A 27178-nucleotide genomic window follows, 5' to 3' on the forward strand; every position below is an offset into this window, starting at 1 on the left:
CCTTATATGTGTGCAATGTGATCCGCCCTGAGTCCCTTTTGGGGTGAGTAGGGCGGAATATAAATACTGCAAATAAATAAATAAATAAATAAATTAATTAATTAATTATACCTATGCATGTATTTTGGGAGACACTATGGAAGGTGGTACCTTCCAACAACTTGCACAATGGGGTGTGCAATGGTAAGTGCAAGGCTCAGGGGGTGCTTTGAATGTGATTTCCTGCTTCTTGGCGGGGGTTGGACTAGATGGCCCATGAGGTCTCTTCCAACTCTATGATTCTAGTGGTATAACTACACTCTTTTGCTACCAATGGGCTATGGAGGCACTCTCAGGCCATTTCAGCTATCCTTGTACACCTGGGAAACTTCAAAATAGGCAGGCAATGCCAGGAGACCATTATTGGCTAGAAGGCATACATCTTGAGAAGCTGGGAAGCTTGAGAAGCCTCCAACCAATAGCTATGTTCCAATGATGTTGAAGAGATGACAATATCACTGTTGATTACAGTAGGGAGTAAAGTGTTAATCAATAAAACTGCCATGATCTTAATATACTTCCACCATTATTCTAGGATACCTTCTAGGAAAAAACTATAGACATTCCCCATCCTAATCTAGTCCATGGGAAATATGTCCTTCTTAATATTATCATTACCTGACTATGCTCCACTCTGGCTCAATCCTCAAAACGGTTGGATCCTCCACATATTTAAACTTCAGCTCCTTGTGTGATTTTGGTTTCTCCAGTTCCATATGCAAGATAGCTTTATCCACTTTCACAGTCACATCCACCACGCTCCTCTCCAAGCTGTTGGTGAAAGCCGTGGTATTGCAGATGATGGAGTCGGCATTCCTCCTGGCAGGGAAATGAAGTGAGAGAAAACAAGTCAAGGAGGACAATACAGAGAAAAAGAAGGTTTCCACATCATGCATTTAGAGGACCTGAATATCACTTTACCTATATTAGCTCCTTTCCACAGAATCTTGGGATGGTATAGTGGTTTGAGCATTGGATTTCAACTCTGGAGGCCAGGGAAACCCACCAGGTGATTTTGGGCAAGTTACACACTCTAAGGCTCCTTCTACATTTGTCCTATATCCCAGAATCTGATCCCAGATTATGTGCTTTGAACTAGATTTCTACACTGCCAGATAACCTGGGATAAGCATATAATCTGGGATCAGGTCTTGGGATACAAGGCTGTGTAGATCCAGCCTAAGGCTCCTTCTATACTACCATTTAAAATCCAGGCTATCTTGAACTGGATCATATGGCAGTGTAGACTCACATAATCCAGTTCAAAGCAGATAATATGGATTAGTTGCTTTGATAGTCTGGGTTATATGGCAGTGTAGAATGGGCCTCAGTCCTCTCTTGATAGGTTCATCTCAGGGTCACCATAGATCAGAATTGACTTGCAGGCACACAGCAATAATTGAGAATGGACCAAACAAGGAAATTCTGTCTGGATGAATCTCTTCATACTTGCAAACTTAGCTTCCGATGCAAAGCTGAGGAAGTTATTGTTGTTTGCCTTCAAGTCATTTCTGGCCCAGGGTGACCCTAAGGCAGGGGATCCAAACCTGGGATCCCCAGATGTTTTTGGCCTTCAACTCCCAGAAATCCTAACAGCTGGTAAACTGGCTGGGATTTCTGGAAGTTGTTTGCCAAAAACATCTGGGCACCCCAAGTTGAGAACCACTGCCTTAAGGCAACCATATCAAGGGTTTTCTTGCCAAGATTTGCCTTCTTCCAAAGTTTTCTTCTTCTGAAGGTCTCCCAGTGGTTTGTCATGGCATTTGGACCCTGGTGTCTGGAGTACATGAGGTCAGATTATGCACAAAAATATTTGGTAGTTTCATCCAATTAAAAAACACTTTCCGCTGTTCTAAGTTTAACAGAAGGCCAAGCAATAGGATACATTCTTCCCACTTTTCCTTTTCAGGTAGTGAAGCTATTTTTCTTTTGAAGGAGAAGCAGCTGTGAGGGACCAGGTTTGGCTGTTATTGTTTATTCCCTCCCTCAAGCTACCCACCCACCCATCACTTTATTTATATTCTGTCATTTATCATAAACTTCGTATCAAGGTATCTTACCAAACAGACTATTAAAACAGCTAAAACTTGTTGTTTAAAAAAATATTAAACTATAGATAAAATCTAAACGGGGATAAAAGCTCCGGGGCTGTGGCGCAGACGGGAGAGCAAGCCATTGCAATTAACTGCAATGAATCACTGACCAGGAGGTCATAAGTTCGAGGCCCGCTCGGAGCTATGTTGTTGTCTTTGTCCTGTGTTAAAAAGGCATTGAATGTTTGCCTAATATATGTAATGTGATCTGCCTGAGTCCCCTTCGGGGTGAGAAGGGCCGAATATAACTGATGTAAATAATAATAAACAATAATAAACAATTTGAAAGAGTAATTAAAAATAAAAGCAGAAGACATTTAAAATGCCCGTTCCATCAAGTTGATGGAATAAAGAGGCCTTCATTTAACTTTTTTTTAACTTGTATCACAACTTTTTTTTCCAATATGGGTTTCAAACTGAGCTATGGAATATGTTTTCCACCAAAAAGGCGCCTCTGTGATTCCTATTTCCTCTAACAAGGCACCGTTTATTGAAAATTGCTCTATGGGGGTAAACTGGCAGTAGGTTTGAAATCAAGGTCCCACATGCCTGGTTTTCCTTCAAATGTGACCAGCATAAACTCATCAGAAACAGGTGCAAATAATAGAACATGCTGTGGAGCATGAGATGTCTTGAGTTTTCTTTCCATCACAACTGTGTTTGTTTATTGTCTTCTTCAAAGGTTGGCACCATTGCATTCTTATCCTTTAGCATAACAAGGTATTTCATGTTGCAAATCTACATGAATTAAAGAATCCTGACATAAGACCCCTTCTACATTGCCATATAAAGTCCAGATTATCTGCTCTGAACTGGATTATATAGCAGTGTAGACTCATATAATCCAAATAATGTGGATTATCTGCTTTGATGATCTGGATTATATGGCAGTGTTGATGGGTCCGAAGATGCGTGCCCCAAATAGACTCCACTACAAGACTGTCCATGATTCTTTCTCACAATCTCCCATTTCTTTGATTGAAGTTTGAAATAAAAGAAGATTCCAGAGATCTGAGGTTTTAGGGATGTACCAGTGAAAAATGCATGGGTGCTGTCCGAACATCACTGAGACGTTGCTGCCAGCATTTAGGTTTTTGCCCCGGATTGTGACTTGTGTGCCTCCCGATAGTGGACCTTGATCTGGACTTAAATCATAAAGCGTTAGAACCTGAAAGACAGAAGGGAGAAGGACAAAACTTGAATGGAATCAAGAGCACGAAAGAACTGTGAAAAAATCAGGAAAGATTACAGCGTCTGGATGTAGCGGTCCATGAAATGACCCTTGACTTAGCCACAGGTCATATCAAATCCATAATTTTGGACCTGAAACTTGCCCTTGAGTTATACATAAGGTCGACTTCTACACAAGTAGTTACACAACCTAAAAGTAAGCTCATTTTCTGGTTGTGGGTTTTAAAGCAACCAAAACTGAACTATAAATGTAAAGGTTTCCCTTGATGTTAAATCCAGTCATGTCTGACTCTGGGGGTTGGTGACCAACTCCATTTCTAAGCCGAAGAGCCGGCGTTGTCCGTGGACACCTCCAAAGTTATGTGGCTGGCATGACTGCATGGCGCACTGTTACCTTCCTGCCAGAGCCGTACCTATTGATCTACTCACATTTGCATGTTTTCGAACCGCTAGGTTGGCAGAAGCTGGGGCTAACAGTGGGAGCCCATTCGGCTCCCCGGATTCAAGCCTGCGACCTTTTGGTCTGCAAGTTCAGAAGCTCAGCGCTTTAACACACTACGCCACTGGAGGTCTATATACCCCAAACTATATCCACATGTAAAATGGTAGCAACAGGTTTGAGGAAATATTTATTTACGTATTATTTATGTTATTAACTTTATTTATACCCTATGGGGACTCAAGGTGGCTAACAACCATACAATCTGATCATAGTTTAAAACAAAGCAAATAGAAAAATTAAAAAATACACAATTAAATAGCACTGCGTGGCTATAAATTGAAAATATAATAGTTAAAATTATGTTTATCTTACACCCCCCCCCAGAATATCCTCCCATAACCTCCCCAGCAGTGTGCCCCTCACTATCTTCCAAATGCCACCTGACAGAGGTTTACTTGCCTGCGGAAGGCAACCAGGCACTCTTTTTTTATGAGTTTCAATAATAATAATAATAATAATAATAATAATAATAATAATTATTATTATTATTATTATTATTTCCACATGTTATTTGTCATGTATAAAATTGCTTATTGTATTGTATATGTGTATATTGGTATGCAATTTTGCTTTAACTCTTTGTTGTGGGAGGGGCTGTAGACCATGTGATCAGGTGTGGCTTAGACTCCATTTTAGAACAGTATGCTTTAGACTTCAGTAGGAATTGTATGCTTGAGACTTCATTGGACTTTCAGTCTAGACAGAGACTCTATTAGACTCTCAGAACAGAGAGATATTTTGGACTATTGATTCTAAGAAAGATTTCCTATGTTACCTACACAGAGAAACTACTTCAAATCTATTTGTAATCCAGACTGACAAAGTGCTGGAACACAACACACCAGACATCACAGTTGTGGAAAAGAAAAAGGTTTGGATCATTGATGTCGCCATCCCAGGTGACAGTCACATTGACAAAAAACAACAGGAAAAACTCAGCCGCTATCAGGACCTCAAGATTGAACTGCAAAGACTCTGGCAGAAACCAGTGCAGGTGGTCCCGGTGGTGATGGGCACACTGGGTGCCATGCCAAAAGATCTCAGCCGGCATTTGGAAACAATAAACATTGACAAAATTATGATCTGCCAACTGCAAAAGGCAACCCTACTGTGATCGGCACGCATCATCCGAAAATACATCACACAGTCCTAGACACTTGTTCAACTCCTTCTCAAGTGGGACATCCATTATATATAATATTTTTCTCCCCACTTTCAAGAGAGCACAATATTATCTGTTTTTCTCGGGGTGGAGGGTGTCCAAAATTGGAACAATGACTTGGGGAAAATTGCATAAATTGCACAAATTGTGTGGCTAAATCACAATAGCCGCTGCCTTGCAGCATGTATTTCTCCAAATTAGAAGCATTAGGTTGATTGTATGGCTGTTTTCTCCAGTCCTACTGTGCCTGGTGTGCGTAGTGTGTGGGCGCCTGTGATGTGTGTGTGTGTGATCTGCTTCTCAAAGAGGAAAGATACTGATGTTGCCCAGAGACATTTTGGAAAAACAGTGCAAACCTTGGCAGGGAACAAGAACATATTCCTGGTGAGGGAAATAAGAAATCCCACAGGGTAACATACTGTGTTGATATGTCAAGATGGCCCTTCTCATTCAGAATGATCCATAGTGCCTAGAGCTGGAGTACTCTTGCAAAACTGAAGGGGCTCTTTATCATTTTATTTGTTCCCTAGCATGGTCTTGTAGTGGTTGGTGGGTTAGGAAAATACCAGTAAGGAGATCCTCATCAATATAGCCCACACTTCCAGATACAGACATTCGGAAACAGTTCTGGAGGACTCCTAGGATGTTCTGAAGGGTGTCTGGGCTGATGGCATTGCCTATGATGAACAACTCCCTTCCAACATACATGGTCATGATGGGAGGGAGTAGGTATCCTGCTCTCAACTCCAAACAAAATTCAGAATTCTTGAATCAGAAGCCATGGAAGCAAGATGAATCCACAGCCAAACAGCCCAGGGTCAAGAAGGATATACATCAAAGACAGCGTTCTAGAGATTCCCAGCAGCCAAGTCTTTCCAAGCATTGTAGATATGTCACACACACTTGTATAAGCCAAGCTATCAAGAGGACTTCTAAACTTGTACTCAGTAGGTGGCTGATGGATGTCACATTCTTAAATAGGCAGCACACCCAACCAATGCCTTGATCCCAGGTGGTATTTGGAGACAATTCAGGCTTCGTTTGCTTTAGGATTCACTTATTTGTCTTTTTAGCATCCACTGTACATGCAGAACTTTTCTCTAGTGTCATATTTCAAAGGAGTTGAATTTCTTCCTATTAAGCTGTCACAACCATACATAGGAATTCAAAACACAATGGTATGGACTATCCTGACTTTAGTATCCAATGTTATATCTGTACACTTCAGGATCTTGTCTAGTTCCTCCACAGCTGCTCTTCCAAGTCTTAGTCTTCTTCTGATATCTTGACTTCAGTCTCCATTCTGATTTATGACTGAGCCAAAGTCGGACTACATAGGTAAAGGTAAAGGTTTTCCCCCGACATTAAGTCCAGTCGTGTCCGACTCTGGGAGTTGGTGCTCATCTCCATTTCTAAGCCAAAGAGCCGGCATTGTCCGTAGACACCTCCAAGGTCATGTGGCCAACATGACTGTGTGGAGTGTCCTTACCTTCCCTCCTGAGTGGTATCTATTGATCAACTCACATTTGCATGTTTTCGAACTCAGGTTGGCAGACGCTGGGGCTAACAGCAGGTGCTCACCCAACTCCCCAGAATCAAACCGCCGACCTTTCGGTCAGCAAGTTCAGCAGCTCAGCGGTTTAACCCACTGAGCCACCATGGGCTCCTCTCAGACTACATACTCAGTCATAAATACAAAGAATCCCCATTTTCTTTAACTGAAACTAAACTGTGCCTTGTAGACATGTTGAGAAAACAAGAGATGAGCGAAACAGAATATCTATTACAAAACAAATAGAAATAAATAAATACCCAGTCAGCCCAACACTACCTTTCTTCACTGCCCTGAAAGAAATCAAGAGAATAAAAACCATCATATTTAGGAGGGCCTATCTGATACCAAAGCATGATGAGGGATTGTCTCCCTTTCAGGGAGAAATCTTAAGAGTTGCGGTTTCTTCTTTCATTAGCATTTTAATAGAAAAACTTTCCACTTGGTCCCAAGTGAAAAGCCACTATCTGCATTTAAATGAAGGGTTTTCTCTCGGCCCCCTCTGGTTCCTCTCCCTTTTCCCTTCCACTTTTAAGAATGATTGTATTAAAGGTTTAAACTCTCCAATGAATGAGCAGGTACAATAGACGGGATGCCTTGCCGAATGCGGGTGATTATTCATGTCGTTTCCTTGAAGCACGCTTCTACTCATTTGCTCATCCCTACAGCATCCAAGTAGTTTCCACATCCCGCTACCAAGGAGTAAGCGGGTTTAGAGATAACCCATCCCTGCTCTTAATACTGATGGGAAAAGGGAAAACTCAGCGGGAATGTAAATCTTGCTAAATTCTCCCTTGTCGCCAAAACACAGGTGAGATATTTCTATTAGTCCCAAAGCTGGCTTTCTTTTTTGTAAGAAAGATTTGTTTTCTTTTCTACAAATCATATTAATTGCATACATTGTACAACTGCAAATGAGACATCTAAGATGAGATACTATAGCTGCTGCTTTATTGCATGTACTTTGAAAAATAAATCTAAAAAGCATTAATTAGTTGTCTTTTTGACCAATCATTTCATGTCTGAGGGCATAAGAGCAAGGATTAAAGTATACTTGGGACGAAGATGTACTTTTTTCACTTTTTTACTATACTGCAGAATTAATCCTTTTTGACTACTTTTTACCTTCCATATCTCAAAGCTATGGAATCTTGGGAGCTGTAGTTTTACAATATCTTTAGCGGATTTGGCCAAAGAAAGTGCTCCTACCTCGCCAAACTACAACTCTAGTACACTTGAGTCCATCACCATAATTTGCTGAATTACACTATGCAACAACATTTGAAAGATTTTCTGTTCCTGGCTTCAAACTGTTATTTCCTGTTTAATTGTGTGGCACTTGCTTTGAAAGTAGTTGTTATACTCCAGAAATTTTGTTTCTGTGGCTGCCACAAACTAAGTTGAATTGTCTGAACTATTGAGGAACTATAGCAAAATGTGCTACAAGATGTCCCGCAAAAACAAAGTTTTTGCAATTTAATAAATTTTTCCATGTTTTTATGATAGATTGATTCAATCAATGACATTTATAGCCCAGGAACAAAATTGTGGTACATAGTGCTACTGGGATGCTGACTTCTGCAACTCAGAAATAAAGTCTGACCATTTTCCCTCCCTCCTATTATTTTTCTTCTTGTTGTGTCATGTCTTTTTTAGTGGTTTTGGTAAACTATTCTAGGAGCGTCTTTTGGTTAAGGAGCAGGTCAAAGAAGCTTTGAAATGCCCATAATGATTTTTTAAAACCCCATAATATTTGTCCTCATTTGCAGTCTCAGGAGAGAGCTTGACATGTGTAGAGGTGCTATGGAAATAACAAAAGTGATAATCGTTATCATCACATTTGCAAGCTTGGGTGATAAGTTGCAACCGCATATTAATGATTCACAGCTGCCTTCACAACTTTTAAACTGCTTATTGAAGTTGGGGAAGTGGCTAGGAGGGTAGATTCAGCCTTATAATGCTTTGCACATTTCTCTCACCTTGAAAGAAAAAGAATGTCAACAACATAAAAAGGGAGCTAGGTGAATGGGTTCATAATACACTGAGGATATGGACTTAAAGCTACCTCTCATTGAGGCTTTTAGATGAGGCAATTCATTTGGTATTTTTGGCTAGGAAAGGGATCAGTCTAAGGAACCTGGACGAGTGTGACCTCACAACGATACATTGTCCATTACTGTTCCATCTCTGAAAGTGTTCTAGTCTGTGTTGACCCGCCCTTCTCCTTCTTCTTTTTCTCATTCTCTTTTCCCCTCCTCATCCTTCTTCTCCTCCATCTCCACTTCTCCTTCACGTTCATCTTCTCCATCTCTTCCTCTTTCTTTTTCTTCTGTATTCTGCCTCAGTCATGTGGATTTCTGATCTTACTCCATTCCATGCATTTCTGCTCGACAGCTCCATAAACCACCCCAATGCATCTATTGATTTGGTCAAATATTTCTATCCCACCATTGTCTTCTAGTGCAAGTAAAAACGATAGAACCATTTAAAATTTCTGACATTTTACTGTTAAGACTTAAAATGAAATAAATAATAATAATTTAAGAATCATTTCACAGTTTAAATAGATTAGAATCAATGGGTTAACCCAAGCATGGCAAACTTGAGCCCTCGAGATGTTTTGTACTTCAACTCCCACCATTCCTAACAGCCAGTAGGCTGTTAAGAATGATGGGAGTTGAAGTCCAAAACACCTGGAGGGTCCAAGTTTCCCCATGCCTGGGTTAATCTGTATTTTTGAAATGATTCTAAAAAGTATAAAACCATGCATATTTTGGAATAAATAAAAAGTCCTAACTATTTTAAGAACGAGACATTGTTAAATTTGGTACTGAAGTGACCGCAACATTGAGACCAGCCAGACTTCCAAAGAAAGAGCATTTCATAAGGGAGGAGCCACAAAAGGGTAAGCTCTGTCCCATGACCTCCTGGGGAATATTGCCCCCAGGATATTGATGGGATACAAAGAAGGGCCCGCCCAACATGCCTCAGGCCTCAAGTAGGCATAGACAGGGAGAAGTTCTTCCTCGGGTATTGATATCCCAAGACCTTTAAGGGCTTTGAATGTCCTCATGAGCACCTTGAACTCTGGGAGGAAGAGAATTACAATCATATCCCAAGCAAATTTCACAGACGTACCGTAAAGTAGTAGAACTGAGAAGATCTGGCCATAAATTCTGGCTTACATGTGGCCACACAAATCTCCACATATCCAGCGTGTTGGCTAAGTTTGGCCTCCGTCATCTCACACACAATTCTGGGAGGAAACAAAGATATTACAATAGCCACAATCCTAAACTACTTACATTAGAAAAGCCAGTCGCTTTTGTACTGTTTTATGTAGTAATTTTAATGACTTTAAATACTATTATTAAGAACTTTTAAAATTGACTCTCTGGAAGCCACCTTGGGTCTCACTCTGGGAAAGAGGGAACATACATATGAGAGCCCTATATGAGAGCCATGCGTGAGTTGGGGCCTTTTACCCTAGCACTCAAGACATGGCTCTTTACTAGAGCTTTTAATCTATTTTAATATTTTTAATCAATATTTGTATGTATATATTTTTATCCTTTTTTATCTTGTAAATCGCCTAGAGCATCGTGGATGGAGGGCGATTAATAAGTAATTAAATGATGATGATGATGATGATACATGATTTTTTTCTTTGAAATTTACTGAAGTCAAAGTCCAATAACAAATAAGGAAGGAAGATAAAAAGATGTGCAATATAGTTTGACCTTTGATTGCTTTTCCATACTAATAATCTATTCTGGTTTTGCCTCATCCTCATATTGGCCCTGGTTCTCAATTACAGCCATATATTTCCTATATAATCCGTTCCTGCTCTGTATGAAGACAGAAGGCCGCATACTAGTAGAAGTTATTGATCCATTCAAGAATATTCCAGAGTTCAAGTGAAAAGATCCTACACTATTTTGACAAAAAATAAAAGGTATTTCAGTGAGTGAGAATGCCAACCAAAGTGAATCTACATTGTACCATTTGGTACCATTTTAACTGCTATGCTCAATATCACGGAATCATGGGAGTTGTCATTCTGTAAGGTCTGTCAGAGATTGCTGATGCCTCACCAAGTTACAAATCCCAGAATTCCATAGCATTGAGCCATGGAAGTTCAAGTATCAAACTGCATTAATTCAACAGTATAGATCAGGCATGGGCAAGCTTCAAACCTCCAGGTGTTTTGGACTTCAACTCGGCTGTTAGGAATTGTAGGAGTTGAAGTCCAAAACACATGGAGGGCTGAAGTTTGCCCATGCCTGGTGCAGATGCAGCCCAAGCCAATTTAGATACCTTGACATTGTTCTTGAGAATAAAGTCCCTAGGAAGAATGATCGACTGCCCCTAAATGAGGATTCCCCTGCTTTGGGGTCTGTGAGGTGGTCTGGATACCCGAGCAGATGCCCTTGTCTAGGGTTGCAGCTCTTACTTACTGCTCTGCCGGGATGTATCCGTCCACTAAGGGCTCGCACTCCACGCCAGCAACTCGGACTCGGAAGGCGATGTCTCGGAACTCCAGACCAAGGTTTTCTCCCCGGATAGTCACTCGGGTCCCTCCTTCTCTGGGACCCCTGTTGGGAGTGATCTAAGGGAACAAAGACTGGACTTAGAAAAGTTGGAAAGCAACAAAACAGAAGTAAAACTCTTTTTCTTGGGAGCTGCCCTCTTATTTTTGGCACCCAAAGAAAAACCGGTGTGACTAAAAACATTGTGGAACATATAGATTACAGCCAACATCATCTCTGAATATCTGAACGGATGTCCTTCAAAAGATGGAGCGACCTTTTCTTCTCCTGCTCCATATATCAGAACAGTGGTTCTCAACCTGGGATCCTCAGATGTTTTTGGTCTTCAGCTCCCAGAAATCCTAACTGCTGGTAAACTGGCTGGGATTTCTGGGAGTTGTAGGCCAAAAACATCTGGGGATCCACTGCATTCGAACATAACACAATGGGTTCCAATATCAAGAAGAATGTACCACCTAAACATTAGGGAAAACCTCTTCTCTGTAAGAGCATTACAAGGGAATAAACAAACCGGAGGATAAAGAACCTTCTTTCTTATGGGGTTTTTAAACAAAGCTTGTGTGATGTCTCAGGGACCTTTGGCCATCATAGATCAAACTGAAGAGGATTTGGGCTTTTTCCCATCTCAGCAAGATTCTGTTCCATTCCAGATGTCCCCTGTTGACATTTTCGTGCCAGAGCCAATTAGGGATGCCCTTGAAACAGAGCCTGGGTCCCCGGAAAGTTTGGTGTTTGATAGGAAGGCTTTTCTCAAAACACATCGCTCCCATAAGCAGTTTCTAAGGCGAAGCGCGAGATTAGCGGAGAGAGACGATTGTGATTAAACCATTTCCCTTGGGAAGTTTCGGGGAGGCAGGCATCTGGTACGATGTTGAAACAGCTTTGTTCTCTGGGAAGATTTGGGGAGTTAAACACCTGTTGGGGGAAGCTCTTGAACTTCCATAAAAGTTCTGCACTGAGCTTTCCCTATCGCGGTGTCAACGTGACTATTCATAAAAGAACATCGTCTCTTGTTCCTGAGCTTCCAAGCGGCCCTCCGGTGCGCTTACTCACGATTAGACTGGGAGTTGTGTTCCACTCCTTGCCAAGTTAGGACTGCGTTTCAGATCCACCATGAAATACCTTGCCTAGCCTTGAATCCTTGTTCTGGACTTTACTTCAAGAATCTCCCTGTGAAACCTTGCTCTTTCCCCACTCAAACTTCCAAAGAGTTTGAGTGTGTTTTGGTTATTTGGATTATAGACTTTGGACTCTAATACTGGACATATAACTTCATTATATTGGACTAATTTTGATCTTCTCTAAAAGATCAACTGCTGGACTATATACTCTGCTCATTTTTGTTTAGAACTTTTATTGCTTTAATAAAGATATTAGATTGTTTATTGGCCTCCGTGTTGGTTTCCAGTGTTTGCGCTGCTTAGGGGTGTTACAGCTTGGACAGCTATCATTTAGGGATTCATTGTGTCCTTGCATGATAGAAGTTGGATTAGATGGCCCTTGTGGTCCTTTCCATTTCTATTGCTCTGAATCTATTACAACAGAAATATATGCAAGGATATAATATAAAATATATTAAAGGTTGGACCATACAATATACTCAAAGCTTCAAGAGTTACCTTTTGAAAATAATTGCTTAAAATTATTGTTCAGAGGGGCCTCTTGCAATTTTGTTTTTAAAGATTTAAACTGGGAGTTTCAATATATTAATTAAAGCCCAAAAGAAGAGCTTTCCTTAAAGGAGTTGTATGTTATGTGACTACAGGATGAGTAAGGTTTTTTTTTGTTCATGTAGAAACTCCCTTAGAGATACAGAAAAATGCTACTTATTTATGGAATATATACATAAATATAGGAGCCAGTAATTAATTCAAAGCTTTGGCAGAGAATGGCAGAGACCAGTTGAATTCCCTCCCCATCTTCGCTTTGTGGGTATTTCCCCAAATCCGAGCCAGCCGTGAAAAATACTTCTCTCCAGCGGCTCCAGATATATCGTGAGCTGTAATATATTATACATCTCTATATCCAGCCAATGTGAGATTATGACTGCCCTAAAAGCTTAGGAAACATACATTCATAAGCTTTCCAAAAGGAACATATGATTTCTGGAATCTGCTGTAAGGCAGGGAAGGACTTTTCCAGTGAGGAAGGATGGAGAATTTCTTCAGGTGACTTTAAATTTACTGCAGAATTTGCAGGAAGTTGTGAACTTGGGTTATTCCAAGATGGTGGGAGTTGTGATTCAATAGCATCTGGAAGGCTGCATTATGCTCACTCCAGCTATAGATTTGCAAAGAATCACATGGCTAATCCCTATGAGAGTAGACTCATAGAATCAATGAAATCTTCAAAAGTGTTGACTTCCACTGAACAATTGATTTAATCAAGTCTACTTTGACTGGAACTACTAACAGCATCCAGGTCACAATAGTCCAATGGTTTCCAGGTGTTTTGTGGTCTGCCAGGTGTTTTGTACTTCAGCTCCCAGAATCTTTGTTCTTTGGCCAAGGCAGATGGGACTTCTGGGAGTTGAAGGGGTGGAATTTAAGAAATCTAGTTGTTAGCTCCATTTAGAGTTGACCAAATGAATCAGTTACTAATCATCAACTACTATAAATCTCGAAGTTTGAATGAGACTACTTTAAATGATAACAACAATTGGTTTTAGAGTCAAAGGGAATCATAAGGGGCCGGGCTGTGGTGCAGGCTGGTAAGCAGCTGCTGCAATAAATCACTCTGACCACGAGGTCATGAGTTCGAGGCCAGCCCATGGCAGGGTGAGCACCCGTCAATTAAAAATAAAATATAGCCCCTGCTCGTTGCTGACCTAGCAACCCAAAAGATAGTTGCATCTATCAAGTAGGAGATAAGGTACCACTTATAAAAGTGGGGAGGCAAGTTTAACCAATTTACAACGTTGGAGTGAGGAAGTGCCATCAAAGTGGATAATGAAGCAGCTGCTCCCCCCCTGTGGCCAGAATCGAACATCCCCTCACGAGAAGGTTAAATTGCCTCTGCGTCTGTCTGTCTGTTGTCTCTGTTCGATGTGTTATGGGCATTGAATGTTTGCCTTATATGTACATAATGTGATCCGCCCTGAGACCCCTTCGGGGTGAGAAGGGCGGAATATAAATACTGCAAATAAATAAATAAATAAATAAATTTTGATCTTCAGATCTTGTTGGATAGCAATTTTCAGTATTCCTCAAGAAGGGCTATGCTGACATGAGCTGTTATTTAGGGGATTATGGGATTCTCACCATGATTTAGATCTCTGATATGTCATCAGTATCATCATCATTGTTCTTTTTTCCTAATAATCCTTGGCTTGAAAAGTGTCTCTCCCCACCACAACCCCCTGGCCCAATCCCTGTGTTGCATGCTAAGTTGATATTCTTCCTGACCATCTCTCTGTGACCCTTCAAGCTCTTTCCTGGATAGTCACAAAGCCAGTTCAGACACTACCATGGTGGTGTGAAATTGAAAGCATGCTAATTTGCACTCATACCAATTAGACCCTTTTGACCACTTTTCACTGCCAGCATGGCCAAAAAATCAAGAGCACTTTAATAATGATGGTCTGAACAGGACTACATTTTGCCTGGATTCTTACAGGTAAACACGTTCTCTCAGAAGTCAGCTTCATGGGCAATATTCTTCTGAAGTATTCTTAAGACTGCTTTAGGCATATATAATAGTTTTCTCAGAGGTATGAAGGCTGGAGATGGTTCCCATGCCTATTCCCTTCCCTCCTATCTCCCCCCATCTCAACCTGTAGGTCCAGATCTTCCCAGCTGAAGTATCATTGCTCTATGACGCTTCCAGTCCAACTCCTTATCTGTGCAAGACGTCATGAGTAAAGCTTCCCTAAGAGGTGGCCTTCCAATGAAGAAGGGCTCATCATCCTCCAAATTAGCGTATTCCTCTGACAAGTAGCTCTTACCACCAGGAAGATATGTTTTGTCAAAAAAAGGTCTCCTTTCTTGACATTTGAAGCCATTGATTTAGTCCCTATCTTCTAGAACTGTAGTAAACAGGTTTGTTCTAGCTTCTGCATGGTAGCACTTCAAGATATTTAAAGATGACCGTATCATATCTAGACAGTATACTTTTATGAATGTAGCCCAGCAAAGCACTGGCTCAATTGATTGAAGTATACTGTTCCTTTTGCTTTTTCTTTCCCTGCTCCTGCTCTTCTTTCTACTCAAAAATCACTGTGCTTCTTAATGTCTGAAACTCTAGCAGAATATCTTTGACCAAAGAGTAAGTACACCATGGAAGGGGACTTCAATCATATACTGTTCTAGGGTGATAAGTTGTCAGAAAAGCTGTTCACGGCCATTTTTAACTACAAACAAACACAACACAGCTTAGCGTCTGCTCTTTTCCCTTCAACTTTTGAGCAAGTCTTTTAAGAAGCTCACTCCAGACAATCCCAGTTTCAAAGGAATCTTCTAAAAACTTGAAAATGTTGGCCCTTGTCCCTGGTGGGAACTTCAAGGCAACACATGATCTGGTTTCACATAAAGCCCTGCTTTGACCACTTGTTCCTTGGCAGAGCTCAGGAAATGCAGCTCTTGTTTAAGCTCAGTTTCTTGAGTTCAGTTTCAGAGACACAGGTTTCAATCCAACTGCCAGTCTCAAATAAAGTAGAGTCACTCCATAATATCTGCCATCACTTCTGTAAATCCCATTGGTCCGATAGGGCTAATTTAGTTGGGACCATGAATTAGATTCAGGTCATGGATAAAATTGCATCTTAAAAGTAAACATACAATCCCAATGAGTTCAAACCAAGGCCATTGCTTTTGGGATACAGAGCAATGAAAGAAAGAAGACAGGAAGTTATTATTGTACTAGAGTTGTTTCATGTCAGAGGAGACAGAGGTGTACATGTGCATAAACCCAAGATATATGTGATTACATGGACTGGTATAGAGAAATAATTCTCCTTTACCTACTAACTCTACACTGACCTTCCTTCTGAACTAGACTGGCACTCATGGATTTGTTAACTTCATGTTCTTCTCTTCTTCTCAGCTTCCTCTGAACCCTTGAAGGAGGAGAAGACCTCTTCCTATGTTCCAAGAATATGGGACAAATCTGGCTTCCTGTGTGTGCAGTTGAACTCAAATTTTGTACTGGTCTATCTCCTACCATTCTATCTGCATATGTCTTTGTTGACAAAAACCAGCTCTCTTGATTCAATAGCAAAACACATTTCATGTGGTGTGATTACATTCTAGGAAAAGCAAGCAACCAGTAATTCAGAAGAGGTCGAGTCTTCCTAAATGGCTGCCAAACCAGACTTACTTCTGGAACATGGCCATACAGCCTGGAAAAACACACAACACCCCTGTGATTCTGGCCATCAAAGCCTTCAACAACACATTAAACCAGACTTGGTTAAGAATCGATACCCTAGATTACTCTGCATCACTAAGGTCACAGTATGTCACAATTAACATGCAACTACAACAAAGAAAGCTGAAACTGGGAGTGGGAAAAACTCAGAGACATGTGATGCTTCCATGGCAAAGTTGATGTCCTTCAACATTCAGAAAGACCAATAGCATCTCTGTTGGAAACAGTATGAGTAACAAGGATGAGGAGGACTTCTACTGGCCAGTTCATTGAACTGACACAACATGAAGTGGCTCCAGCCATTTGGGTTGAATCATCTTCACAAAACAAGGCTAAGAGTATGACAGAAGAAGACGGAAGGACTTACCTCTGTGATCCTGGGGTTGGTGCACTTGCCCCCAGTTGCTGAGAGCTCGAGCCACCGGTTCTCTATGAGGAGGCAATGCTGCTTCAGCGTACACTGATTCATGTCTTCACACCAGCCACATTCATAATCTGGATCTGCTTTCAGGCACAGGCCACAACTGTCTCGCATCGCTCCACATTTATACAAGTGGACTGTTGGCAAAAAACAAGACAAGTACCCCGGGCATTTTAGTGGTTACATCAGTGAAATAAGTGAAGTTTAGTATGGTGAAGGCAACAGGGCATGAAGTGTCCTAAAATCAAATTCTGAGGTAGAGGGGATAAGAACAATGGTAGGCAAATCTACACATCCCGGTTTTACTGAGTTTCATCTACTCAACTAGAAATCTGTTTCAGCTACTGACATACACATTACTCACATCAACAAAAGGTCAACATTAACATTTATATACATTTTGACCCATGTTTCCTGCTATACCCAGTTTTGAACACATTTTCCAGTGTTTGAATTATTCATCACTGATCATCCATCTTACAATTATTGGGGAGAGGGTGAGCTAGCTAAGAGCAAAGTGTCTATTTTATGAGTGTCTGGCTTTAAAACATTCCCATTATGGGGAATATGCATAAGAAAGCTTATTTTACCACTCTTAGATTGGGTTGGACTTATGCCACTATGGCAATCATATTATGGGAGCTGTTTTGCATGAATGTTGGAACACCATGATTTAAAAAACATCAACCTGAGGAATCTAGGAATCTCTAGGTTTTGTAGCATGATTCTATGTCAACTTCTGCCAAAACAATTGTGTTGAAAAATTCCTAAAGATTCCTAGAAAGATGTTCTCTCTAAGCATCTCAGCATTATCCAGCACAAATCTATGGTCAATATCCAAAAAAAAGTTGGCAAGAGTCATATGGGAGCATCTAAAGATTACTAAGGAGGACATTTTAATTCCTGAATAATCAAATACACAAAAGTTGACCTGCCAATGTGTAGGGCCAAGTCTAGTATTTTTTTGCACAGAAAAGAGCATTTGCTACACACAGGTAACAGCATTTCCTATACTGAGAATTGTAGTTCTGCAGAAAAAATGCTGCTTCCTCTGCAGAAAGTACTGTTTTCTAGGCAAATGTGTGCATCAAATAAGTCCCAAACTGTGAAGAATCTCATCTGGTTCAGGTTTCTTCCCATCAAGATGTTGTTAACGTAGGAAACACAACTGTTAAAGTATTTTCAAATATTCTTTCCATTCCTTACCACTAAGCAACCAAAGCTGGATTGCTTAATGACATCCAGAAAAACGAGCCCTCTTGTCAAGAGGAATGAAAGAATAGGAAAGCAAACTGAAAGTACACAACTGGAGGAAGAGAGCAATATCTTTCAAGGATGACAAAATTAGTAATTTACAGAGAACATAAATAAAGCCTGGTGGTCGATGGTGGAGGGAAGCAATGACTGCTTTGTTAAGAGTTACGGGAATGATGCTGTGGGTTGCTAAGGTTACCGCTTCCAAGGACAAGTAGAAATGATATTCCTTACCTTTGTTCTGTGCTGGGTTGTCAATGTTGAAATTCCCATTCCACACAACTGTCAGCTCCACTGGCAAACTGTTAATTTCCATCCCCTCATAGGAATACTAAAAGTTGTGAAAGTAAAGTACAGGGGAGAAGAGAAGGGAGAAAGAAAATCACACCTGTGGCTCACACTACTGAGAATGGGAGACAAGAGTTGCAAGGTTGTAACTGTTGAATTTTTAAACAAACACACCCAAAGGCCCACAGAAGGAAGGCTTCTTCCGTGGATGCCGCTACAAGTGGAGCAATAGGATGCTAAACAATTTCTCTCCTGTTGAGTGTCTTATTAACAAAAAACCCTCCCCATAAATATACAGCAGAGTAACTTATTAGTGGCAGCGTGACCCAGCACCAGTAGCCAAAAGTGTTTAAAAGAACTAAAACACACAGACTAATGTTATCTCTTCCTTTGACGACTTTTCTTTATAGTAAAATAATATGGTTGCACTATTTACAAGAATAAGGTTTCCACAACAAAGATAAAGTTATTTATATTTCCATCTTTACTTCCACACTGGGCTTCTTTCTCATTAAGATAAACAGCTTCGCTCTCGCAGAGCCTCCTCTCACAACAAACTTACACAGGAATTTCACACAGTAGCTTTACACACAGCAGCCTTCACACTGGAGATTCACATATGAGGCATATCACAGAGGCCTACATTACACTGAGGCCTATCTCACACTGAGGCGTCTCTCACAGTGAAACTTTTCCTCACTGAGGCTGACTAACACTGAGGCATTCTAACACTCCTCAGGATGACACTAGCTTTGGCCCACTAACTCTAACAGGCTAAGGCCGACTCACTCTGCTCAGGACGACACTAGCTTTTTTAACCCTTTCAGTGCTTGACTCACATTTTTTGTAATTAAAAATACCTAGTTAATTTTTAATATTTCTGACATCTCCCTCCATCTCTATATCCTTCTCTCACTCCCCACCCCTCCCTCATTTCTCTCTCCCTCTGTCCCTCCCTCCATCATTTCATTCTCTTCTCTCTCCCTCCCTCCCTCCCTCCATTCTTCTCTCTCCTTCCTCTCTCTCCTTGTCCTGCATCTTTCTCTCTTCTTCCTTCTTTTCCCCCTCTCCCACCCACTCTTGCTCTCCCCATCTTTCCCCTGCTTCTCTATGCTCTTTTTCTATTCTTCTCCTTCTCTCTCCTTTGTTTCTCTCTTTCTTTCCACTCTCCCTCTCCCTCCTCTTTCCCTCTATCTCTTCCCCGACCCTACTTCTCTCTCTCCCCTAGCCTCCCTCCTTGCCCCCTCCCTCCCTACTTAGTCTCTCTTTCTATAGCTCTATCTTGCAAACACACAGGTCATAAGAATTTTATTTATTCTCGGACAACAACTTAGAACACGGGCCAACAGTGGGAAGCAGCAGCTTAAAAAACCCAATGGGACTTTGGGTTGCATCAAAAGAAGTATAGTGTTTAGATTATGGGAAGTCATGGTGCCCCTCTCTTCTTTGATCAGACCTCGCTTGGAATAACACTGTGTCCAATTATGGATATCATAATTTAAGAAAGTTTTTGACAAGCTGGAATGTGCCCAGAGAAAGGCAACTTAGGGCGCTTTTACACAAGCCCTAAATCCCATGATGGGTAACCGGTTTACCTGAGACATTCAAACAATGCCTCAGGTAAACCCAGATTAATCTGGAGTAAACTGGGGTTTCATGATCCTGGGGGTCATTCCTCACAGTGATCCTGGTTCTGGAGCCCAAAGGAGTGGGATAGCGACCCCCTTCCCCTCCTAGCCCCCCATTTTCCCACTAAACTTAATGGTGGCATGCTCAGGCCCCTCCATCCAGAGCTCCTGGCACATCAAAATGATGTGTTTGGAGAGGAGAAGAGGGAAATCCCTCCCCACTCTCAACCTCCTGATGGGCCATTTTAACACACCAGGAGTTCTGTATGGAGAGTCCTGAGGTTGTCTCCAGGCCACTCAAGTAAGTTTAGGGTAAAATGGGGGGGGGGGGAGCTTGGGCTGATTGATCCAGGGGGCTGAGAGACTGATCTTTGGTTGACGCGGGAGGTCATATAGTCACCCCCCACTTCCCAGGAGCAACTGGAATATTATATCCCAGTTCCTCCTGGGATTTAGTGTAGAAGAGCCTTGAAATGGTCAAAAGTCTGGATACCATGAATGCCTTTGCAAAGCGGCTTAAAGAGGTGGCTATGTTTAGCCTGCAGAAGAGAAAGTTGAGAGGAGACATGATCACCACATTTAAATATTTGAAAGGCTATCATAACAAAGAAGGAACAGGCTTGTTTTCTGCTGCCCGGGAGACTAGGACTCATTGGAGTAGTGGGTTCAAATTATAGAAAAGGAGGTTCCACCTGAATAGTAGGAAGAACGTTCTGACAGCAAGAGTTATTCAACAGTGGAACTCTCTGCCTTGGAATCTGGTGGTAGCTCCTTGCTTGGAGGCTTTTAAACAGAGGCTGGATGGCTATCTTTGGGTGGTGCTTTGATTGTGCTTTTCCTGCAGGGAATTGGACTGGATGGCCCATGTGGTCTCTTCCAACTCTATGATTCTATTCAGACTCTTCCACTTTACCCTTTGACTTCCTCAATTGTTGCATCTTTGGAGGGCTCCCTCCATTGTCACTCCCCAAATTGTCCCTGTATTCTGATGCATTTGGATCAAGACTATTCGGTAAGGCAACAACTAGAACCTTTTTCTGATTCTATCATAGGCAACTTCTCACCATAACTATGAAGCAACCTCCTTCTTGAATCCCAACAGATTTGTTTGGAAACAGGGTTCAGCATTTTGAGTAGCTACTTTTAAGTTTTGACTAATCCCCAGAATAGACCGATTGCTCTCAGAGTAGACGGATTGCCCCTTGACTGTCAAGGGCAACTAATTGCTATTGATGGAAGACAACATGAGAACCACCTCAATGGGTTGCATTCATGACTTACATCAAGACTTATGCCCACTTGTGCTTAGTATGTGGAGATGTGCCTAGTTTCACAAAAGGAAAACAGGTCAGTTTTGTGCTGAAATGTTTTGCACAAATTACAGAAAACCATCTCCACCCACTTCAAATAAGTGGGAGCTCATTATCTCGATTTTATGCAGGAAACAAGTCTTCAAAGGGTTCTTGATTCTTGATGGGTTGAGCCCACTCCATCTCACTGGGAATGGGAAATAGTGTCTCATTTTTAGTCTGCTGTATCTCAAATGCTTAAAAACAAACCCTGGAGACCACATCATATGTAACATGATATAAATAACCATGTTTATGTAATTAATTGTAATTGATTAATTAAACAATTGTGATTGCGATTGCAATTAATTAATATTCTACATTTCTCCCAACCAGAGATTCAAATCAACTTACAGAAACTCAAAATCAGAATTGTGTTTTCGAGAGTGGTGTGCACTATGTGGCTGGTTTTCGAGAACGGCACATCTCAGAGAAGCCAGATCTCCAAACCATCAGGCAAAGGGAGAGCTTCATCTCAATAAATTGTTATGAAATTGCAGGGTCAGAACAAACCTGTGGTTTCTACCCATTACATTTGAGTGAACATTTTGAGTTACACAGCAATTTATCTTTCAGCAAACCAAACACAATTAGCTGGTAATCGGCAGGCTCTCACAATCTCAGGCCCAGGTACTTTTATCAGCATGGTTACCATGGATGTGGAGCACGCTTTCCAGATAACAGTGCTCCATGATGCCCAGTTTGCTACCATCATCCACCATTTACAGAAATAGCATTCCATATGCAGTTATGAGACTCTAGATTAGGGGTCCTCAAACTTTTTAAGTGGAGGGCCAATTCATGGTCCCTCAGATTGTTGAGGGACCAAATTGTCATTTGAAAAAAAAAACCGAACAAATTCCTATGCTCACTGCACATGTCTTATTTGTAGTGCAACCCCCACCCCCAGCAACAATTACTTATTTATTTACTACATTTATACCCCACTCTCTCTCACCCCGAAGGGAACTCAGAGCGGCTTACAAGTTGTATGTACATACAATATATTATATATTATATATTATATATTATATTATTAGCATAGCATATTATTAGTAATATTACATTTAATATATAATATATAATTAATATTATTATATTATACAATATTATTATATTGTATTATTATTATTATTAGCCGCCCTGAGTCCCCTATTGGGTAAGAAGGGCAGGGTAGAAATACTGTAATAAATAAATAAATAAATAAATATTATATTATATTGTATTACATTATAATATTATTATCAATATTACATGTATACACAATATATTATATTATTACCATATCATTCATTTAGAATATTTCATTTACAATATTGGTAAATGAAAGAACAATACAATATTTAAAAATAAAAATAATTTTAACCAACATACTGTAAACTTATCGGGATTTCAGTGGGAAGTGTGGGCCTGCTTCTGGCCAATGAGATAATCAAGTAGGATTGTTGTTGTTGTGCCTTCAAGTTATTTCAGACTTTGAGTGAGCCTAAATGGCCTTGGAGGGCCGCATCTGGCCCCCGGGCCTTAGTTTGGGGACCCCTGATCTAGATGATGCAAGGCTGCCATTCTGCTTAAAGGTGCTCCAAAGTAATCACGGACAACTATGATGGAACCTCTCAGGATCCATTGAACTGGTACATTTCCATTGTACATGCCCAGATGTATGCTAAAGTGTGTAGAGCAGCCATTTGTGGCCTTCTTGGGTCATTTTTCCAAGAGGAAAGAACTTAGAAGTCTACTAAGAAAGTCAATGAGATATGACCCGGAAAGTCGAAAACATAGTGGAATCCTTTCATGTCCTGAAAGGCATTTGGAGTCATGTTGGATCTACATCAGGCCTGGGCAAACTTGGGCCTTCCAGGTGTTTTGGATCAACTCCCACCATTCCTCACAGCCTCAGGCCCTTTCTGATGACTTGAATGCTGGGTTGCTGACCTAAAGGTTGCTGGTTTGAATCCAACCTGGGGAGAACATGGATGAGCTCCCTCTGTCAGCAACAGCTCTATGCAGGGACATGAGAGAAACCTCCCACAAGGATGGTAAAAACATCAAAAACATCCAGGCGTCCCCTAGGCAACGTCCTTGCAGACAGCCAATTCTCTCACACCAGAGGCGACTTGCAGTTGCTGTGTTTTTAATTGATGTATTATTGTTGGGTTAAGTTTTGTATTATGTTTTGCACCTTGGAAACCGCCCTGAGTCCCTTCGGGGAGATAGAGAAGTATATAAATAATTATTATTATTATTATTATTATTATTATTATTATTATTATTATTATTATTATATTAGATTATTCTCAAGTTGCTCCTGATATGAAAAATATATATAAATCTGCCATGGCTCAATAATATTGGCAGTTTAGGGAGGCACTCTCTCCCCTTCTATATAAAATTACAAATATTAACAAAACAAAAGGAAAACAGTTAAAAGTTAACTACCAGCATAAAGACATTTCTAGAAAAACAATCATTCTTCATCATGCTATAGTATAGTATTTAAAGTCTAAGGCTTTCTCTCTTAATACTATTGTGCTTGATCTGTATAGTATTGTGCAAAGCTTTTTCTATTACTATTGGAGGCTTCTTTGTCTCTCTCTTTTCTGTAAGCTTAGAAATGTTTCATTATAAATTCTAGAAACTCCAAGAAGCCTCAGTCCCAAAGGGAAATGCCCAAGCGAATTTTATGGGGAAAGAAATATAGCGACACATAGATAGTCAGCTGCATCATCAAGGTACGTGTCTCCTTTATGGCATTTACTTTAATAAAAGCATTGGTAGCTTGTTCCAAGGAGCCTACAATCAAAATGTCAACATGAGAGAGTAACAGGGAAGAAAAAATGAGGTGGATTTCAAATATATTCCGTGGCCAAAAGGTGTGAAGGCTTATAAATCTCTGTGAAAGCAAGAGAACATTGAGCCAGCGGCTTCTTGTCCCATCCATTCTCCCTCCCTCTCTGTTCCTGAACTGAAAGAAAGGTAGCAGCTGGGGAGGGGAAAATATGTTACAAGACCAAGTGATGAGTAATTAACCCGAGGCAAAAAAGTATGATGTGGGGAGGGAGGAAAGGGACTAGTCTTTAACTGAGTCCATATGTCTCCCGACTTGATTTAACATCAGTTCCCCTTGACTGCACCGTGCCCTCCCGCATAAACCCAAGCTGAGCTTAAGGCTATGAATCCTTCACGAACTCTATAGGGATTTTATTACGACCAGTATCCTTAATTAAAAGAATAACATCTGTCTAGCAGGCAACAAGCAATTGTACTCCCTGTGCTGAGATGTAGGGACACAGGCATGGGGCAGGACAGGAATACATGAGATTGAATGTCTTGGGCGTCCACAGAGATGGTGTTGAAACTCCCAAGACTTCCTAGAACAAGCATCTTCTGTCGTGCCAGAAGCAAAGAATGTCTTCTGGTGTTTCTATATATCACTGAATACTAAAATCAAGATTGTACATGACATCATATTACTATTTTCTATATACGATTGTGAAAAGCTGGACAGCGAAGTCTTTGGAATTATGGTGCCAGAGCAGAATTCTATGGACTACTTAAAAGGCAAATAGTCAAAAGGTCTTGGTGTTCATAAGGGTTTCGTTCCAGAAACCCTCGTGGATACTAAAATGTATGAATACTCAAGTACCATGGATAGATAAGACTGAAATATTAGCTCTACAATATTCTTCCGGATGGGATATGAAGCTAGGATGAGTCTGATACTGATCTACCAAGCCTCAGCATGAGTTGAGACAGATAAAGTTTGTTCAAGCTTCAGCATTTTATAGAACTTAAGAGTTACAAAGACAAGAAAAAAGTGGTCATAAATATATCTGATGTAGTGGTTCTCAACCTTCCTGATGCCAATTCCTTTGATTCAATTCCTCATGCTGTGGTGACTCCCAACCATAAAATTATTTTCGTTGCTACAGTAGAGTCTCACTTATCCAACATAAACGGGCCGGCAGAATGTTGGATAAGCGAATATGTTGGATAATAAGGAGGCATTAAGGAAAAGCCTATTAAACATCAAATTAGGTTATGATTTTACAAATTAAGCACCAAAACATCATGTTATACAACGAATTTGACAGAAAAAGCAGATCAATACGCTATGTAATGCTATGTAGTAATTACTGTATTTATGAATTTAGCAACAAAATATCATGATGTATTGAAAACATTGACTACAAAAATGCGTTGGCTAATCCAGAACGTTGGATAAGTGAGACTCTACTGTACTTCATAACTGTAATTTTGATACTCTTATGAATTTTAATGAAAATATCTGATATACAGGATGTATTTTCATTCATTGGACCAAATTTCACACAAATACCTGATACACCCAAATTTGAATACTGGTGGGGTTGGTGGGATTGATTTTTATCATTTGGGAGCTGTAGTTGCTGGGATTTATATTTAACCTACAATCAAAGAGCATTCTGAACTCCACCAATGATGGAATTGAACAAAAATTGGCACACAGAACTCCCATGACCAATAGAAAAAATTGGAAGGGTTTGGTGGGCATTGACCTTGAGTTTTAGAATTGTAGTTTACCTACATCTGGAGAGCACTGTAGACTCAAACAATGATGGATCTGGACCAAACTTGACATGGATACTCAATATTCCCAAATGTGAACACTGGCAGTGTTTGGGGAAAATAGACTTTGGCATTTGGGAGTTGTTGTTGCTGGGATTTCTCTGCTAAGGGGATTCCTGACCATCAGAAATATGTGTTTTCTGATGGTCTTTGACAACTCCTCTGACAGCCCCCTCGTGACCTCCTCAGGGGTCCTGACCCCCAGGTTGAGAAGCACTGATCTAATGCATATATGGTAATCCTTATCCGAGGTCTATGTGAATAGCACAGAATGTTGTCTGAGGTTGTTTGTTGTTTAAAGGGATCTTCTCAGCATCTGACACTATCTGTAATGATTGTTAGCAGCTAGAGCATTTCTAGTGGAACATAAATGGCAGGGTTCAGAAAACCAATACAGGCTGTGGAGAAATTATCAGCTATCATCAAAATAGAGTTACTCAGGCTCATGAAAACAGACCAATATTCAGGTGAATCTTTAATTTTTATTTTACATGAACATTACATAAAATAGTCTAGAAAATAGCTGAAATAAAATATATTTTCTAATATTTTCAAGTTGTGAATTATGGAAGCTGTGGACACAGAATCCATGGATATGGAAAGACAACAGCAGGTGGGTCTTAGAACAAATAAAGCCTGAATTTTACCTGGAGACCAAGATGGCGAAACAGAAAATGCTCCCTTTGGACATCTCATGGTTAGACAATAATGCTTGGTAAGGAAGAAGGCAGTAGCAATAGGAGAAGAGTTACAGTAGATAGACCCAATTTAGGAAGCCACAGCCCTGAGTTTGCAAGACCTGAGCAGGACTACTAATAACGCAGTGGCTTAAAAGTTTCTCATCCACAAGATCTCCAAAAATCCCAGTCAACTTGATGGCAGTTAACAACAAATGTGCAAACCACTTGCTATTTTGAACTATGGTAACTGTTTTACCCATAATTCCGGTATTAATTGCTATTCTACTCTTCTGTTTTCTAGTTGCTGAAAACTGAAAGCAAGTTAAAAGAAGGTGAGAGTCTGATTTATATTAATCAGCCACAAAACTCAAATGCATGCAAAATGACATACAAAATGACATACAAAATGAGATATATAACAGTAGCCTAAAGCTTTATTTTTGATCCAATTGAAGTTGACCGATTGAATCAGGAAGGTTTGCCTATGAGCTGACTTA

The 27178-nt window shown here is 40.5% G+C and overlaps 1 protein-coding gene across 1 annotated transcript in view; it reads right to left on the minus strand.

Annotated features, from left to right (window-relative positions):
• plxna4 (plexin A4) overlaps positions 1-27178 on the minus strand; it is a 612214-nt gene that overhangs the window by 93981 nt on the left and 491055 nt on the right. Inside the window, exons 11-16 of the mRNA XM_003220748.4 lie at positions 18363-18459; positions 16821-17011; positions 10997-11148; positions 9678-9795; positions 3164-3300; positions 658-858 (exon numbers count right to left, since the gene is read on the minus strand). Of these exons, the coding sequence (XP_003220796.1) occupies positions 658-858; positions 3164-3300; positions 9678-9795; positions 10997-11148; positions 16821-17011; positions 18363-18459 (896 nt within the window). The remainder of the gene's footprint in view (positions 1-657; positions 859-3163; positions 3301-9677; positions 9796-10996; positions 11149-16820; positions 17012-18362; positions 18460-27178) is intronic.

Source organism: Anolis carolinensis, chromosome 5, assembly GCF_035594765.1.
Source record: "Anolis carolinensis isolate JA03-04 chromosome 5, rAnoCar3.1.pri, whole genome shotgun sequence".
In the NCBI taxonomy this organism is placed as follows: Eukaryota; Metazoa; Chordata; class Lepidosauria; order Squamata; family Dactyloidae; genus Anolis; species Anolis carolinensis.